We start from the raw sequence: 18,834 nt of genomic DNA, 5'->3' as shown, positions 1-18,834 counted from the left end.
TACTTGTCATCTGAAAGCCCCTGTTAGGACAGTGTAGTTAAAAAACAAACAAAAACTTGTGATTTTGACCCAAAGAAAAGTATTTGCTTTATTTTGTATTTTATAAACACTGAACTTCAATTTATATTTTTATTGGCTATTTGTCCTTTGTAAATGTTCTCTTCATGTTTATTGATCTTTTTAAAGACTCAGCTTCATGTTTTGTAGATTTTTCTCTATTGTTTTTCTGTTTTCAATGTCAAGTAGAGATATCTACTCTAGTTTTTATTTCTTTTTTTTAATCTGCTTCCTTTAGGTTTGATTGCTCTTCTCTAGTTTCCTAAGGTCGAAGCTTAGGTGATTGACTCTAGGTCTTCCTTCTTTTCTAATATATGCATTCAGTGCTATAAATTTCTCTCTGATTTAATTCCATTGTGATCTGAGAACATGTTTTATGAGATTTCTACTCTTGTACTTGTGAAGATGTCTTCCATGGTCAGGAGTGTTTTTTGTCGCCCGGCGTCAGTGTTCCAGTGAGCGTGACAAGAAGCCAGCGTCTGGTGGTTGAATGGCGTGTGCGGGTCGGGGACCCTCACTGCTCGTCTGCTGGGTCTGGCAGGTACTGCAGGAGGGGCCTGGAGAGCTTCAGTAGCGGACTTGCCTGCTTCTCCTTCGAGTTTGTTCGTTTTGTCTCATGCACTTGATGCTCTGGTCTTAAGTGCATACGCGTTTCGGGGTGTTACGTTCTTGGAGAACCGAGCCCCTCAGCACCAGGCAGTGCCCCTCTTTATCCCTGGCAGTTTTGCGAGTTCTGAAGTCTGCTTTGTGTGAAATGGATGTGTCTGTGGGGGGGTGGTCTGCCTGCCGCCACGTGTTCACTTCCAGCTCAAGTGCTTGTACTGAGAGTGAGCTCCGTGTAGACAACCCGTGTCTGTCTTTGATGGGCGTGTTTGCATAGTTCACATTTAAGTAAATGCTGGTGTGTTTGGATTGACCTTTTCCGTCTGGAACGGGTTTCCATCTGTTGCATCTGTGCTTCGTGTCCCTCCCGGCCCCTCCTTTGCCTCGTGGTTTAATGGAGCGTTGTGTGCGCTTCCATTTTATCTTCTCTCTCAGCTTGTCACCTGCACCTGGGAAGTGTCACTGTCTGTCAGGTGCCCAGGATCTGCTCGCAGCTGACTGAGTCCCGTGCGGGTGGCGCTGCCACGGCTCGGGGCGCACAGGCGCTCACTCTGTAGCAGGGCGTTTGTTCCCAGCTCCCCTCTGCACCCCTTCTGTCCTGGGTGGCGTTCACTCCACATTTCTGTGCTCTCCAACCCCCCAGGCCGTTCTTAAGGTTATTCTAGGTCAGGTCGTTGATTTTCACTGTTTTCTTCCTGTTGTTGCTGTAACAACAAGAGTGATGGCTTCCAGCTCTTCACTTGTTAGAGCTGAAACTGGAAGTCTCCGGGGTTTTTAAAACTCAGGTTAATTTTTTGTCTTGATGGTAATATATGCACAATTGACCCTTGAACAACGCGGGATTAGGGGTGCTGAGCCCCCTGCAGTTGGACATCTGCATATAACTCCCCGAATTCCAGTTGTCCCTTGGTATCCATGAGGGGTTGGTGCCAGGACTGCCTGCAGATAGCAGATCCATGGACGCTCCAGTCCCTCTTATGAAATGGCACAAGACAACGCATACAGCCGGCACCCCGCATCCATGGTTGGTTGAATCCACAGACGGGAAACCTGGGCACACGGTGGGTCGACTTTATATTTATTGAAAAAGTTCACATATAAGTGGATCGCGCAGTTCAGACCTGTGTTGTCTGAGCGTCAGTTGTGTATGTTTTGGTAAATAGACCTAAATGACAGTAGGTACCGTGACATTCTGAAGCTTTAGAAACCACATCCGTACGGTGTTCCCCCTCCAGGTCTGAAATCTCGTTCGCTGTACTCACTGTGAATAGTACGTGTCCACACTCTGTCTGGGTTTCAGAAAAGTCTTGACTCCACAGCACTGCCCTCATGTCACAGGTGGGACCAAGGCTCAGAGAGCTCTGACATGCCACCCTCACGTTCCGACTCCGGGAAGTCTGGCCTGCTGGCTCTTGGCGCCCCCCTGGGGGCGTGCAGACGACCGTCTTCCCTCCCGTCGTTGGTGCAGGCTTGAGTCCGGGTGGGATCGTCACCTCCTCATTCAGCTGTCACCTCCCTGAACCCTCCTTTTCCCTGCTGACCTCGCGCCTCCCCCGAAGTCCCACCTAAGGTCAGTGTGTTCGTCTCCCGTTATCTCTTTCTCTTAGGACTTTGCTGCTATTGGGGTTTGATCCTCTCCTTCTCCATCTCCATTCCTCCGGTTGGTTTCCTCATCCCACCCATCCCTCATGCACACTCCTACCAGGTGAATTTTCATAAAAGTGTCACAGCCACTGTGTTCTCCTTACCTGGGATCCTTTGGTGGCATAGCTTTATTTAGTCATGAATCCAAATTTCGTTTCCCAGAATTAGTTCAGAGTCCAGCAGGAAGCCAACCAGTCTCCCGACCCCGTTCCATCCCCACCTGCCCGTAATCGTCAGATGCAGATCCTTCTAAGTCTGCTGCAGTCACCTTTTTGTCCCTTGAAACCTCCTCCGACCTTTTAGGCTGTTATTTTTTATGGATCACGTGGGATTCCTGTTCATGTCAGCTCCTGCCGGGCAGAACATGTGGGACAGAAGCCGAGGGTCCTGTCCTAACGGCCTGCGCGGCCGGCCGAGCAGCATGGCCTGGACGCCTTCCACGGGTCACGCAGCGCCGTGTTCCACACAGTCGGGACTGTGCTAACGCAATTCTAGACCACGTCCAGGATCCAAGTCTGAACTCGTGCCTTCGTCACGTGGTTATGGAGCTCAGAGGAGGCGTGTGCTGCGCAGTTCAGTCACAGCATTCACTCAGCTGTTCCACTTCGCTTCCTATAAACGCTCTCGGCCTTTCCGTCTCTCAGGTTTTTGCTCCTCTGCCCCTCAAGGATATTTCATAACAGTTTACAATGGCGATTGTGTTTATTTTCATCTCGGTACCATTTCTTAATTTGGGGGACTCAGTGAAAATTGTGACCAACTTTCTAAGATAATGATTGTAAACATGCCATTTACTAATTACACAAATTTTGTCTAGAACCTGAGCAGATTAGTGGTTTAGAGCGTTTTTGTATCGTCTCTGTTACGTGTGTTGGTATGTAATTATGTGTGGGTGGGTGCTTTTGCTACGAGACGGTAACCTTTTCAACCTTGATAGCATTTTGAGTCTCTACCCGTGATCCATAGCTTGCTGGCGCCTGCGCTGTTGGTTTCATCCCTGTGTTGGTGACTGATTACAGGTCAGGCCTCCATTGTGCAGGGCTCTGAGCCCACCTTCCTCCTCCTTCCCCACAGCCTCCCCTCGCCCCACACACACATCACTGGGACTCCTGTTTCCTGGGACTCCTGAACAGTGTTTCTAATCAGACATTCCAGTGCTACAAAACCAGTGGTGTGTGAGACTGGTATCAGAAGTAGAGAGTTTCAAACAGAACTTTGCAGTTCAGGAGAAACTAAAAAATATGCTTTGGACATGTTTTAGGAGAAAGTATAGACATTCTGTTAATTGGGGAACAGTTTGAGTCATGAAACATCAGTTATTATTTGATTGTTTTCTGGTTTTTCCTGCCTCGCTCTTTTGTTTCAAAGCATGTGGCCAGCACCTCACGTTGTAAACCAGTCTGGTGCGTTTATCTACTGTGAGCGCTTGGGCTGGCGCTGAGAGGCTGGCTGTGCTGCCCAGTGGGAATGCTTCTTAGTGAAACTAAGTGTTCTGCGAACAGAACGTTTTCTTTCACTGCTTTGTGCTTGCCTGTCATACAAGGCTTCCTGTTGTCTTCATTCCTTTCTTATCTCCCATCTAGAATACATCTAGTTTGTGAGACGTTCAGACCCCGGTTCACTGGAGATGGGGTTCCACAGGCGCGTAACAGTCGTCATTTCAGCTTAGTGAGACAAGGGAAGAGCAGTTTGCCAATTGAAATCAGTCGTGGAACAGTGGCAGCAGGTTATTTTCTTATCTTCAAAAGCAGCTTGAAGTGTATTTGTTCAAAGATCCGTCCTTGGGGGTGGATGGTGAACTGTCATTCTGCCACCATGAACCCAGACGGTACTGTTGCTCTGGCTGTTGTCCACACCAGTGCCCAAGCCCATGAGTTCTTCCACATTTTCCAGGAATTTTTTAGGTTTTTCAAACCCTGGAGAAAACTGTATCATACCCCATATTGTTGATATTTGTTAACATTTAAAAATATGAACTTCGTTTTTAGTTGGAATTGTTTATTGTGAGATTTAAAAAAATACTGTCCTTGTATCATAATAAGAGAATAATTTTATTTGTGTTAAAAATAAAAAGATGTATATTTATACCTTATTGATACACGTGTACAAAAGGTATTCCGTAACCACCTTACTATTAACACTGAAAGAACTCGTCCTTGAGTGTGTACGTCCCAGCCACGCGCACTGGCCGTGCAAGTCCATGTCGGGACACTTAGGAAAACACACACAGCTGTCCTGGCAGCCTTTCTGTGGAGAGATCGTTGGTTGTTGGATTATTAGTCATTGTACGTGTGGCGTGGCGTGGCGTGCACTGGTGCCACTTGGGAGTGACTTTGCCCGTGGTGTACTCACATGCCACCGGCTCGGGGCTCGGGGCGCCGCGGGGGCCTGTGGAAGGCGCCCCAAGGGCTGTGTGCCCTGCGCTTGGACCCAGGGTACCGTGGACAGGCCTTGCGTTTGCATGGTGGGTCAGGACGCGTTCTCACAAGCAGCTGAGAGCCAGAGACATGGAAAGAACTTCCATTTGGGCCAGATGCATGTGCCATTATAACTCCTTCAGGGGAAAGGAAAGGGGCCATTTAAACTCATTACTCTCTTTGTTCTGAGCCCTTAGGGAAAGAGACTTTATTTTAGTTTTTTCTTCTGGAAGCCCCCTAAATGCTTTTCATCTCCAGTATAGTGGTTGGTTATGTTCAGACTAAGTTTAATTTAAGCAAATTATAACAAAGTATACATATTTTAGCATTCAGCAAAACAAAATGGTGAGACAAGGAGAGTATCCTATGATTTGTGTTTATCAGTGCCAGGAAAAGCAGAGAATAGACCTTTTATCAGCGATGGTACCACAGCGCCCTGTGTGGGAGTTCAGCCTCCCCCCAACTGCCTACCTGGGCAGCGCCCGCTCCTGGAGCCCTGTGGGCAGCTGCTGCGGTCGGGAGAGGCAAGATGCCGCTGGGCTGTGAGCCTGGAGGGCCTGGCTTGCTCTGTCTCCCTCAACACGCATTCATTTTGCAGCTTTTCAGGGAGGACATCCTGTGTCATGGCTCTGTACCACATGTATGGCGTGCTTTGGGCTTTTTATTCCTGTCCTGCTCTGTTCAAAGCACACTGTGGCTCCTTTTTCGTGTTTCCAGACTGCATCCGTAACGAGTCCGCGCACACACCTCAGGCTGTGAAAGTCATTTCAAAAGAGCAGTTCCGCACAGACCAGACGGCCTTTGGGATGAAAATCAGGCTTTGAGATGACTGCTTGGGAAGAAATGGCATTTATTTGAATGTACACATTTTCTAATATGGATGTTTATTATTGCTTCCTTCCGATGGCTTACTGTGACCGATATTTGTCTTATTTTCTAGGGTTCAGAATAAGTTGGAGGTGCTGAACTACACAACCATTCCCATCTATCTCCCAGAAATCACGATTGGAGCTCACCAGAGTAATCGAGTCTTTCGCAAATTCTTAGAGGTAAGGAAGGCCTTCAGAGGTGCTGCGCTGAGCGGCTGGGAGCTCAGCAACTGCTCTGACAAACGGTTCTGTCGTTGTTCACTTGTTTGCTTGGATGAAAGCTTTCTTTTCACTGAGAAGGTTCTCCTCTTTTCCTTCATCCTGGTGTATGAGCTGGCACAGTTCCTGGGGGCCCGGCCACGGTCCTTGAGGTGTTCTGGGGAGTGGTAGCTGGCGACATTCTTCGTCAGCACATTTTCTCGGTATAAAAACATCTCTGTTCTTTAGCTTTTATGTGTGTTTCTTTAAGGTCAGGTTTGATGTCTGGTGTTGCCTTCTTCTTCGGGGTACATCCATCCATAAGTAATGAGAGTGTATGTTCCTGCAGGAGGGCCTGGTAGTGGGTGGGGCAGAGGGTGAGGGGTGTTGGTCTGCTTTAGGATCGTCCCATCGGATTTCTGTGCCTTTTTAGTGAGTGATTCATTTTCAGAATGGTTTGGAGAGTCATTATAGGCAAGATTCCGTGCACTTAGGGAACATGTCACGAGTTCTGTGTTGGTACCGAGCAGGTGAGCACAAGCCTTCTCGGGAATCCTGATGTCTGTGGGGTACAAACTTGACCATTTCCACAGCAGCTGTGGCTGGGCTTTGTTACTGGCGGGTGTGTGGAATGATTGTATTTGAATTAGAACTCACGCTCAGCAGTCAGCTGTTAGATGAGCTGAAAGTTCAATAGTTTTGCGTTACTGTCGTTCCCTGATGGGCTCCAGGTGGCTTGAGCCACTGATTGGGTGTGGAGTCCGTCCCACGTCTGTCTTTCCTCCTTGAAATTCTTGGCATTTTCTTTAAAGTGAGTTCTTTTGGTTGTTTTGAAAGTGATTTTATTCAGTGTAGAAATTTTGGAAATACGTAAAACCATAAAGATCTCACTCAGAGTTATGTCCAGTTAACATTTTGTACGTTTCTTTCTTTCTGACCTTTGTCGGCGTGTAAATGCCACATAGTCCCTTCTCCTTTGGCGTGGAGCTGCGGGGCCCTCGGCTTCCTCAGCCGGCGCTGAGCTGGCCGCCCTGCAGCTGGTGCCTCGTTCCCACGCGTGCGGAGGCCAGGAAACCGCCCCAGTGACTGTTCTGCGTTTAAGGACCCACCTGGTCCTGTGGAGTCCACCTTCCAGGTGGCTTCCTCTCTTCTGTCGTCAGCGGTGTGGTCTGTTAGTGCAGACCACTGGTGCCTGGGTGGCTGTAAGGGGCTGCATGGACAGAGAATTTCCAAACAAGTCGATAAATAGATTACTAGTGAGCAAGTTTTGCCCTTTTAAATTTCAAAAAAAAAATCTGATTACGTCAGAGTATTGATTTACTGATAATATGTTTTTGACATCTGTATCCCTTGTGATGATCTCACTTTTAAACAGGGATGCAGCAGGCAGCAGGCTGAGGAATTCTGCAGTCACTGATGTGTGGCTGGAATTGGTAACAGAGCTTTGTTTCTGCAGTTCTCTCCGGCTCTGTTGTTTAGGAATGGACTGCCCTTCCACTTGTACTACTGGTGGACAGTTTTCAAATAAATTTATATAAAAACGGCCTTCAGATTTTGTGACGTAGGCAGTAGCCTGCGGGTATGCAGCTGTGACCTGAGTGGGAGGTGACCTCAGGGGACCCGAGTGGCCGCACTCAGCAGCAGCCAGGCTCCTTGGTCTTGTTCGTTCACGTATTTGTGCCTTTGGTTCATTAGTTCACTTCTCCATCCCACTAAACATTTGCTGAGTGCGTACGAGGTGCCAGACCTGTCCTGAGCACTACAGGGACAGCAGCCCCTAAGACAGCAAGATCCCTGCCCTTATGGAGCTTATGTCACTGTGGAAGGAACACAGGCAAAACCAAGAATTTGGTAAATGGTGGTGACAGGTGCCGTGGAGACAGTTAAATCCCCGGAAGGGAGGTGGGAGCTGAATTTAGAAGGTCTTGGTTGTGGCCCCAGAAGGCCTCATGGGAAGTGGGTGTGGGCAGAGCTGCAGAAGGGGTGATGGGGGAGAGGCCTCCACGCACAGGTGAGGAGAGAAATTGCAGCGCATTCCGGACCCAGGAAGGAGGCCACTGTGGCTGGAGCAGAGGGAGGGAAGGGGAGAGGGGACCAGTAGTGAGGAAGAGGTGGCGGAGGCCTCCTGGCCTGTGCAGGGTGTGGGCAAGACGAAGGGCTGCTAGCTCGGGAGGGCGGGGGCAGGGCGAGGAGCTGGGAGCTATTCCAGGCATGCTCAGTGAGAGGTGATGGTAGCTTGGATGGCAGTTAGCACAGGAACTCTGAAAAGTGGTCACATTATGGATAGAAGCACTAAAATCTGCTGAGATGTTGTATTGGAAAGTGAGAGAAAGCAGCCAGCTGACTTCAAGGTTTGGGCTCAGGCAGCAGCGCTCGGGGGTTGGGATTGGTCCCGAGTGGAAGGCACAGAGGTACAGGCTTCAGGGGACGTCAAGGGCTCACTGCTGGACACGGTAGGTGTGCAATGCTCAGTACACGGTAGGACGTGGTCGTGTGAGAGCCGGACGCGACGCCGAGGAGGTGCTTTGTATACTGAGTTTGGAGCTGGGAAGTACGTGACTCCTAAATATAAATTTAGGAGTCCTCAGCGTGTGATGGACACTGGAAGTCACAGCGCTGGGCAGCTCTCTGGCAGGATGTACAGAGAGAGAATGGAAGAGGGTTAGGGGTGGGAGTGCAGCAGAAAACCATTGAGGCACTGTCCTCGTGGAGCTTCCATTTGGGTGTATGTTGTTTTCATTCATTGTCTTTGTAAGAGGGGGACTGCTCGGTCGGTAGAAATTTCATTTCCTCTTTAATGGATGTGTTTATAAAATACAGGTTGAATAAGCAAGAAAGTGTGAGCCAGATGACCCCCAGAGAAGGCGGAGCCATGCCCAGGGTGGGCGAGATGCCTGGTCTCGCCTGGTAATCGGGTGGGGTGTACTGTTGTGACGTGTGCATGTGCACGTACAAGGGCACTGGAGGGGCCGAGCAGTGTGCTCCGAGCCACGGGCAGCCAGATGTGCCATAGGAGAGCTGATGGCCCGGGTGTCAGCCTCCAGGTGCCCCAGCTCACTGCTGTAATGAACTGCCAACAGCCAGGCCACCATAATGACAGTATGGAAACACAGCAAGTTTCCAACGTTAAGTCTGTATGGAAAAATGGGCATTTAAAAGTCCGTTATATGAAAAGGTAGGTACGTGCCGGCAAATACTGACAGTTTGACCCTCTGACCTCCACGCACACCCTTTCACTTCTCCTGCTTTGATACGCTAGGGAGCAGTCTGGTCCCTGGTAATGTAGAACTGGTACCACGGTCGCCTGTCTTGTGTCCCGTCTCCTGGAGATGGCTTTCTGCGCGTCCCCATTACGGGTCATGTTTGCCGAGTTAATTGTGGATGCTCTTTCTCAGGTGAAGGACGTTCCATTTTACTCGGGCTGTCCCGAGGATTTCTACCAGGCGGGGGTAGTGACTCGTGTCACATGCTGTGCCCTGCTGCTTCTCCTTTTCTGTTCACTGTGGTCCGTGACAGTGATGGGATTTTCTCACGTGAGACCACAACCTTGATACAACCTTGATTTTCTGGAATGAGTCCCACCTGTGTGTGTTATGCTCCTCTGTAGCTGAACCTCATTTACACGCTCAGTTCAGGATTTTTGTGTCTACATTCTTGACAGATGGGAGGAGAATTTTCCTTTCTCCATATCTGTGTCAGTATTTTTTTAAAAAAGATTTTACTGGAGAAGGGGAACAGGACTTTATTGAGGAACAGTGTGTACTTCCAGGACTTTTTTCCAAGTCAAGTTGTTGTCCTGTCAGTCTTAGTTGTGGAGGGCGCAGCTCAGCTCCAGGTCCAGTTGCCGTTGGTAGTTGCAGTGGGTGCAGCCCACCATCCCTTGCGGGAGTAGAACCGGCAACCTTGTGGTTGAGCCCACTGGCCCATGCGGGAATCGAACCGGCAGCCTTCGGAGTGAGGAGCACGGAGGAGCTCTAACCACCCGAGCCACCGGGCCGGCCCCCGTGTCAGTTTTTATTATCAGGGTTCTGCTGGCACCAACCACTCAGTGGAGGCGGGTCCTTGTTTTTATTCTCTGGAAAGTTTGACCACGATGTGCAGTGACTGCTTCTTCCTTCAGTGTCAGAAGGATTGACTGATGGGACTGTCACTGGACTTTCATTATGGATTCAGTCGTTTAATAGCACTTCTAATTCTTGGCAAAAGAAATAGTGTGTTGACCTTTGTTTTTTACAATTAGCATTGTCGTCTTCCTTCGTCTTTTAGGACCTTTCTGCTCTGTCTTGGGGTTTTATAGTTTGACCAAGACGGGACTGGATTGAAATTCCCTTACAGTTAAGCCAGTGCTTTCTAAATCTTGTTGAGAGGATCTCATTTGTACCCTGCTTATACTGTCAGTTGCTTCTCCTTTTTAAACATCTTAAACATAGTCACTTTATCTCCTTCATCTGGCAGTGTTGGTTTGCAGGGCTGCCTGACTTTGTCACTGTTCCCTGTGGTGCGTACGTGGTGGCTGACCTCCTGCATTTTGGAGCTTTTGACACAGTTCTCATTCTGTGGGCATTTACTGAGTGAGCCCCTCCTACGTACAGGACGCCCAGTTCAGTCTGAATTCAGATAACAGCAAACATTGCTTTAAGGGCGTCCAGATGTGCCATTCACTGGGCGTCTGTGTGGTTGGTCTGCTGACTCTGGCAGTTCTACCCCTGAGAGGTCTGCTTGCTGCCGCCAGCCCTGCGACTGCCGGACAACCAGGGTTTGGTTCTTTGTTTACCTGTGGGGTTCTGGCCCGGAGGTAGTGAAACTGGGCCCACACCTGTGTGAGCTCAGGCTACAGCTGGAAGCCCTCCATGCACAGGTGGCTGAGGGTCTGCCTTCGCGAGCCGCACTTCTGTAGAGAAGCCTGTCACAGTTCTGCGCCCCGCGTGCACGAAGTGGCTGGCCTGCCGCCTCCCAGCACTCTGCAGATGTCCCCAGGGCACTGAGGCGTCTGCTCACCACTCTGGTTTCAACGCACAGCTCATTTGTAGCCCGTGATCTGCAGAACTCAGCAATGCGTTTAAAAGCATTCCCAGAGGTTTCTCAGGGTCTCGGGACTGCTGTTGTGCTGGAGGTGGAAGGCTCCTGCTTTTCTTAATGCTCTGAGCATCTGTTTGGTGCTGGTGTTGCTGGGTCCATTCTGCAGAGGATCTGAGGTGAAAGCTATGTGTGTCTCTTTGCTCAGGGAACCCGTGGGGTGGAGAATTCAACAAATCCCCAACCCTCAAGGCATAGAAGGAACCCTGGCTGATGAAAGAGTTGTTTCCTGTTACAGTCCGAGAATTGTGTCCAGGACACGTCCTCAGGCGTGTGGGGAGCACTAGGTGTGACGAGGAGTGATGCCTGCTGCTCGCTGCTGAGCTGACATTGCAGACACAGCGTCCAGACATGTCACCTCAATATTTGACATGTAGTCACTTTCCACTCAGCAGGTAGTTTTCACCTACAGTGACGTTTGCAGAGGGGCAAGAGTACCTGGACTCAGGAATATTTATCAGCATGTTTTTATTCACACCCCCATCCTGTAATTGGAATTGACTCTTTAAACATTCATGTAAATGCTGACTGCAGGCAGGACTCCCGCTAACTTTTTAAAGTCCTTTCCCAGACAGTTTGCAGTCACGTTTCATTCTGTGCAGCCCTCCGTTGGTGCGGACGCACTGAGTTGGTTCCACTTTACCCATCTGCCCCTTCAGCTGAAGGCGACCGGATGCTGTCCCTGAGCCTCGGTGAGTCTGCGCGTGGCCCAGACAGCTGCCACCAACAGGGTCATCTCTTCTCTCCCCTGCTGTTACTTCTTTACCAACACAAGTGGTTTCCATTCCCAGTATCAAGTCCTTCTTTACCATTTTCAAAAATAGAGACGTTTCATCATTTTAATCTGTGAACACTGTGTTCTTGCGTTTATGAACTCTCTTTAATAAAGACGAACTTGCAGTAAACAGAAAAACATTAAGATCAATTGGGTTGTTTTAAATTTCCTCTTGACTTTCAAACCCGAGACCTTAAGTTGGTATCTTGTTTTATGTTAAAACACAGCGTCTTGGGTTAGAAGTGAAAAGGCTGTGGGAGTAAATGCACAGCAGTCAGCCCCTGGTCGTGAGGGCTGAGAGCCGGCAGGTCGGCCCTGCCTCTGTCTGCCTGCTCCGAGGGAGGGAGGACCTCAAGCGGAAAGGCAGCCTTAGTCTGCCGTCCGGCTGCTTATGTTTACACGTACAGGAAATGACCAGCTGATATCCCGTAGAGAGGAAAATTACCATAAAGGTAGACTCCACGGGTGCGTCGGTTTGTGCGTGAGTGCAGTGTCCTGAGGTCTCTAGAGGTCAGCTGGTGTGAGTGGCATCACAGCTGACACGCAGGCTAACAAACCAGGAGTGCCCGCCTTTGCTCTGCGTTCGGGCATCACTTTAGAATTTTAGAAAGTTGACTGTTTTCAGGTATTGAGCCCAGTGTGTGAGTTAGGAGCTTTCCTGTATGCACAGCTGATCTGAGCGAAGCAGGGTGGAGACATGTCAAGTGTATGATACCGTGGGCTCATGGCCAGGTCTGCTGTAATAGGCTGTGGGGTTTACATGTTAAACATAGAGGCACTTGTTTTTTTTTTTAAAAAAAGATGGTTTTTGACAATTGACTGGAGAAATGAGGTGTCTTGTGAAAGCTGACTTCAGTTTTGTTACACTTGCTTTATGCTTAACATTAGTGGAAAATTGAGGAAATTGTGTATCAAAGAAGTGACTTTAATAAACAATTTCTACAATGCTCTTCTTTAAAACTGATGAAAAATTCCTAGCAGCGCCCATTAGCACTTATGTGTAATAATGGGCTTTGGAAATTGGGATCCCCACGTCCCCCCAGGGTCATCCGGTAGTTTTAGTCCCCCCAGAGCACCTGGAGCGCAGAGGCCGTCGTGCCTGCTGGGAGCCGCTTGCTCCCCAGTGCAGCGCCGCCGCTCCAGGCGGCAGGGTTCATGTCATCCTTTCTTAGCTTTCGCCTTTACAGTGACCAGGGAAGGAGTTCATGCTGGCATCGGCACATGGACTTTAGGCCTCTGGGAGAACTCGACCTAGGAACTGAGCGCCGGGGACTGTCCCAAGGGGACAGTAGGAAGTGTGAGTGCCACACGATGGCATGACTTGGGTACCTGTAGAAGGTCGTGGAGAACAGTGCACCAGCCGCCTGGGCTGGGGGCCTGTGCAGGACATGGAGCAGCGTGGCTCAGGTATTCTGACGGACCGACTCACCACGGGCGGACAGGGTCCAGTAACACCTGGTAGAGGCAGCACGTGATTGGGAGGCAATGCCATTGCGTTATTCCCAGACATTGGCAGCGAGCTGAGTTGCCATTTGATTCCGCTGATATTTGTGTGGCATTGTGGAGAAAGGATTTGTGACTTGATGACCAGAGTGTCCGGGCTCGAGTGTCAGCCTTGCCAGCCAGGTGGCTCTGGGCAAGTCACTTCTCTTCTCCTTTTTGCAGTAGAGACGCCCTGACCCCTGCCCAGCTCACGTTGTCAGGATCGCAGCAGATGGTCATTGCTGGTCGTGGGACCGCAGACTGCCCGCTGGTGTCAGAAGCTCCTGAGGGAGTGCTGGGTGTCACTTCAGGATGAGTCCCAAAGGCAGAGCTGATGACCCGGGAGTTCTGAGAAGGGTGTGGCTCACTGTCAGCACCAGGAGAGGCTCATGCAGATGGGCACCATTTAGTGGCAGAGGAACCTGCTCGGGAAAAGCATTTCAGGAAGAGCAGGTGTGGCTGTGATGGCCAGCCGGGCCACCAGTGTTAGGTGGCACCTGGAAACGCCAACCCAGGGCGTCTGCGGAGCTGCAGGCCGGCCCGCGGGACCTGAAAGCCTCTGAGAGGACTTTCACTAGGATGGAACTGCCTGTGCTGTGCTCGGTCCTTCAGATAAAAGGAAATCGCTTTCTGGTAGGACCAACTTTCTTGCTACAGCGGTTGTTTTAATATTAGTTTGCTGGGTATTTCATGGCTGGGAGAGACCGGGCCGGGCCGAGCCTCGGCCGGGGCTGCAGCTCTCTGGCCTCCCTTCTTCCTTCTTCCCTCCCGCCGCGGGATGGCTGCCATCTCTCACTTCCTTCTTCTGCGGGTACAGACATGCCAGGTGTGTCCCGTCAGGAAAGCAGGACGTGCCTGCCTGAGTTCCTGTAACGAACCACCCTGAGCCACTGCGAGCCCAGCGTTGTGCACCTCACGTGGTCCGGGGGACAAGTACAGAGTCATGGAGGCACCTTTCCCTTTCCGGCCTCTAGAGGCTGCCTGCGTTCCTGGGCCCGTGTCCCCACCTCTGCTTCGGTGGTCACGTCTCTGACCGTCCCCCCGTAGGGCCCTCCCAGTGACCCTGGGCCCACCTGGCTGATCCAGGGTGACCTTCCCGCCTCACGGTCCTCGGCGTAAACCTTGTGCAGTCACGGAGTCCCAGGTTCTGAGGGTTAGGGCGTAGACATGTTTGGGGCCGTCATGCTGCCTAACAGCCCCCCATAGAGAGGCTCTGCCCACCACCCCTCCACACACGCGTGCGCAGGCCACCTTCCCGAAAGCAGCCCATCCTCGTCATCCTCCCCTTAGTGACCCCCGGTGTCTCCTCCCCCAGGAACTACGGTCTCTTCTCCACCGTCCTCTTGTCCTCATGCCAGAGCCAGTGACCCTTTCTCAGTCCTCACTGGGCTTGAGTCCCATCGTGTCATGGCCGCCACCCTGTCTTCAGCCTCCTCTGGCCTGCTCAGCCCTCCTCCACCCCTCTCGCCTGACCTCCTTTCTCACGGGCCCCCGGGCACCCTCGCCGACTGACATGGCATCGTCTCCCTCTCGGCTGTGGGGAGGTGCTGTGCCTCTGCTCCCACTCTGTGTGCATAGCCCGGCTGGACGCTCACCACCCTGGGGAACCAACTGCCCCTCCCCCTGCTCCTGCTTGTCTGTTCCCCAGGGCGTCCTGAGCCTTGAGGCCGTGGACGCAGGTGCAGGTGGTAGTCGTGACGGCCCCACACATGGCGGGACCTACAGCCTCTGGCCCAACAACCCCTCATGCCTGTCGGAATCACCAGAGCACAGAAAGGCCGGCCTCACTCGTTCCTGCCACTTCCGGTCTTCTGTAGCCCCCACAGTTCCGTGGTGAGAGGCTGCCCTCCCCGGGAGCAGGTCCTGCCCGTTAGGACCAGCCATCAAAGCCCGCGGTCACTGTGCTCACACAGACGCCTCTGCCTGTGGGAACACTCGGTGCTGCCAGAAATAGTCTCGCTTGGCTGCTGCAGGTCCGCCTGTGAGGCTGAACTGCGTCCTGTGCCACCTGGGCCACTGCTCCACACCAGTGGGAGGAGCCTGGGGCTGAGACAGCTGTGCTCCCAGCCCACTGCTGCTGTGACAGCCCTGTCCTGCCTGGCGCAGGGTCACTCTGCCCCCTGTGCGTCCCTGGCTGCCCACACCCACTGGAGCGGCTCTGTGTTACCCTCGGCCGGTGCTCCCACTGTCCCAGCCAGGCCCGGGCCTCACACAGATCTCAGCTGACTCATCAGTGGCTTTTCCAGGTTAATGGTTCTGTTGTGATGGTCAGCGCTACCGTGTTTCCCCGAAAATAAGACCTAGCTGGACCATCAGCTCTAATGCGTCTTTTGGAGTAAACATTAATGAGACCCGGTATTACATCATATCATCATATCGTATCATGTCATACCTGGTCTTATATAAGACCCAGTCTTACATTAATTTTTGCTCCAAAAGATGCATTAGAGCTGATTGTCTGGCTAGGTCTTATTTTTGGGGAAACACGGAAAGATGGAGCTTGCTGTCTCCAATGCCTGGGTGGCTGACCCCACCTCCAGTTGTCAAGCACTTGTTACCTCCTGACAAGTGGGAACACAGGCTGGTTGCGTTTATAGCGCCTTCCGCTGGCTGGAAGCCCCTGCAGGCAGAGTTGTGCTTTCTTTGCAGGGGCCGGTGGAGGAAGGATGGACGGGGCAGCTGCGGGTGAGCTGGGCTGTAAACCGATGGTGATCATGGCTTGCTTCCCTCCCACAGCTGCCAGGCCGCAGGTACAGCCCTGGGTATAATGCGGACGTGGGTGACAAGTGGATCTGGCTGAAGTGACGGACCGCCCTCCACCAAAGCTGCTTCACGGTGACGAGGAAGCTGCCAGCCTGCTGACTCCATGTAGCTTTAAAATTGGGGGGTGGGTGGGTGAGGGATGATCCGACAGTCGCAGTGGAAGAAATGGCACAAAGCCCTGTCGTGTCGTCAGGTGGAAGGAAGCATCTTTCTCTTAAAAGGATGTGGGATTTTCTCGTTTTATTTTGGAATGATCTGTAGTGATAACTGGGAAAAATGATAGGTTCTGCTACAGAAGACCAGCTGTCACTGGGAGTGTTCCATTGCTCACCGTGTGCTATGGTGTGCAGGGCTCGTACATTGCTTCTGCAGATGTGGACAAATACAGCCTTTCTGCGGCCCTCGTCTGCGTTGTCCCTGAGCTTGCGCCGTGCACGTCACACGCTCGTGTGTGTGTGTGTGTGTGCATGTTCGTGTGCGTGTGTGTGTGCGCGTGTGTACATGCGTGTGCGTGTGTGTGCGTGTGCATGTGTGTGTGTGTGTGCACATGCAAAGTTCACTCACCGTTAGCTGTCATGTGCTGTGGTCTCATTCAGACACATTATTAAGACTGAAAATGAGGTTTTCTGAAACATTTATTCTGTTTGTTTTAGCAATCTTCTGTATTAGAGAAAAGGAAGAAGAGTGAAAAGGAAATACCAAAGACAGGAAGAAAGTACCACCGATTTAGAGAATGGCGTATTTGTTTTAAAAGAAATTTTGGAAGCCTCGTGTGGTGGCCAGCGTCGGCTGGTCTTATAATTCCTTCCTCTGAAGGGGGATTGGAGCTTAGACTGTCGATGGGATAAAATGTAAAATCAAAGTGATACATGTGGTCTTTATTACCTAAAACTCAAGTTGTCAACCAAAAAGACTAGTGAGAGAAAATCACATTTCCGTATTCACTTCTATTGAAAACTTAGAAAAAGTAAAATTTCCTACAAGCTAATTGTAGACTTGAGCACGTGAGCTCAGTTCAGCTGTAAGTTGTGAATTACGCGAGTTTTGACTAGAGCTCCATCCACTGTGTTCAGTATGGTAGCTCCTCGCCACACGTGACTATTAAATGCAAATGAATTAAATGCAGTTTAAAATGCACTTCCTCGGTTGCACTGGCCACCATTCAGGTGCTCAGTAGCCACGTGGCCAGTGGTCTCTGTGTTGGGCAGGGCGGAAGAGAACATGTTTCCTGCCGGGGACAGTCCCATCAGGCATCCCTGCCATGGAGCACGCTGTCCTGCCTGTGCCCCCTCGGCCTGCCTCCTCTCCTCTCCTTTTCTCTTTTATTCTTCCCTCTCTCTGTCTCTCTCTGTCTCTCCCCCCACTCACACCCTCCTGCTTTGGGTTTCAAGAATTGAAAATAAAGTTTCCCGCAGTTTTTCAGCTGGAGTCCAGATTTAAATGGCTGCATTTCACTCGGAAACGAAGGGCTTTGCTGGCTGGCTGATGCGGCGAGTCGCTGGGCCAGCGCACTGTGTGTTTTGGTGCACGCACTTCACAGACCCATTAAGGAGAGGAGAGAGGGGGGAGAAAAGCAGCTTTACTTATCGGGCCGTTCCATGGTCTTGGCTGCAAGGAGCAGGCCCATTTCTTCAGCGTCCACATGGCAGGGTGTCCTTAGCAGCGGGAGGTCTGCTGGTGTCTGGCCTGCATTTGTGAGATCGCTCCTCTGACGCGGTGTGGCCCCCGGTACCCTGGGCCCGCCTTTGAAGTGACCTAGTGTACGTTTCCCGTTGGCGTGTGTGCTCATGGGGTCAGTGTTTCATTTTCTGGTGTTTCATGAGTGGTGGGCAGAGAAAAGCAAATTTTGCAGGTGCCCCACGTCCTGGTAGTTTCAGAGCAGCACGTGATTCAGTCACAAGAATGCTTACAACCCTGGGAGAAACCCGAGGTGGAAATGAAGTACGTTTCTGAAGAGCCCATGTTGGAACATTTGAGGCTCCGGGGGTCCAGAACTGAACCTGCTGCAGGACTGGTCTGGTGTCTTGGGCACGTGAGTGCGGCCATGACGGTTTTGTATCGAGGAGGAAGCAGTCCTTTTTCTCTAACGTACCTTTCCGTTCTCTCAAATTGATAACCAGAAGGCTAAGAACATTTAGCTTCCTGCAGGGAATTACAGACAGTTATGTCCATATCTGCGAAGCAGGGCTGGCCTTGGTGGGCCGCCTGCAGGCCACTAGCCTCACCTGTCCCCTGTTGGTGGTGGTGTTCACTGAGCAGCTCCTGAGCACAGCGGGCAAAAGCAGGTGTTCCAGAAAGCTCTGCTTACGCAGTGTCTTCAGTTAATTTCAGTGTTGGGTTCTGTAACAGCAGAAACAAAGGAAGCTCTTGTCTTTCTCGTCAAAGCCCGTTTTGTTTGTCAAAAGCCCCCTCAGTCGGCTTGGGCCCTTTCTGTGCCTGTTTCCCAGTTGCCCATTTCTGGAAAGGCTAGGCAGGAGGCAGCAGCATGTAGTGAGAAAGCACAGCTCATGCTCCCACCGGGCCATTCTGCGAGGTTTGGGGTTTGGCAGCGGGGGGCGGACAGCAGGCTGCAGTTGCTGTCATGCCCTTGGGCTTTGTGTGGGCAGAGGCAATGGCTGGTCAGAACGGGGGACTGGAAGCTTGTGCCCGGTGATCCTGGATTTGACATCAGGAGAGAAAGCGGGGGGCCTGAGGCCTTCCTTTAGGAAAGCCACGAGCCAGGTTCTCAGTAGTCACCCCATCGTCATAAAGGGTCAGCTAATACTTTGTGCATTTCAAGTGACACGTCCATGACTGGACCCAAGAGTTGTTCTCGGAAAGGCTGGGCAGCCCTCGGTCCTCCCTGGCGCCTGGGTTTGGAGGCTCCAATGTGCCCCCCCCCGTGTTGGGGACCCCACCTGACTCCACCGAACTATAAACTCCTCCCCAAACAGCCTAATGCTTCCCGAGG

The 18,834-nt window shown here is 51.4% G+C and overlaps 1 protein-coding gene across 3 annotated transcripts in view; it reads left to right on the top strand.

Moving 5' to 3' along the window:
- NDUFA10 (NADH:ubiquinone oxidoreductase subunit A10) overlaps positions 1 to 17,306 on the top strand; it is a 32,414-nt gene extending 15,108 nt beyond the window's left edge. Inside the window, exons 9-11 of one of the 3 annotated variants that reach the window (XM_081052186.1) lie at positions 5,662 to 5,770; positions 15,858 to 15,956; positions 16,538 to 17,306. In XM_081052186.1, coding sequence (XP_080908312.1) covers positions 5,662 to 5,770; positions 15,858 to 15,926 — 178 coding nt within the window. In that variant the 3' untranslated portion in view covers positions 15,927 to 15,956; positions 16,538 to 17,306. Of the gene's footprint in view, positions 1 to 5,661; positions 5,790 to 15,857; positions 16,286 to 16,537 lie in introns of those variants that run through there. The other 2 variants (XM_081052187.1, XM_081052185.1) reach the window with 2 other exon arrangements.
- Positions 17,307 to 18,834: the final 1,528 nt, after the last annotated feature.

This window comes from Rhinolophus hipposideros (genome assembly GCF_964194185.1).
Source record: "Rhinolophus hipposideros genome assembly, chromosome: 6".
Lineage (NCBI taxonomy): Eukaryota > Metazoa > Chordata > Mammalia > Chiroptera > Rhinolophidae > Rhinolophus > Rhinolophus hipposideros.
Note: the sequence above shows the minus strand (reverse complement) of the source record. Positions and strands in the feature narration are given on the sequence as shown.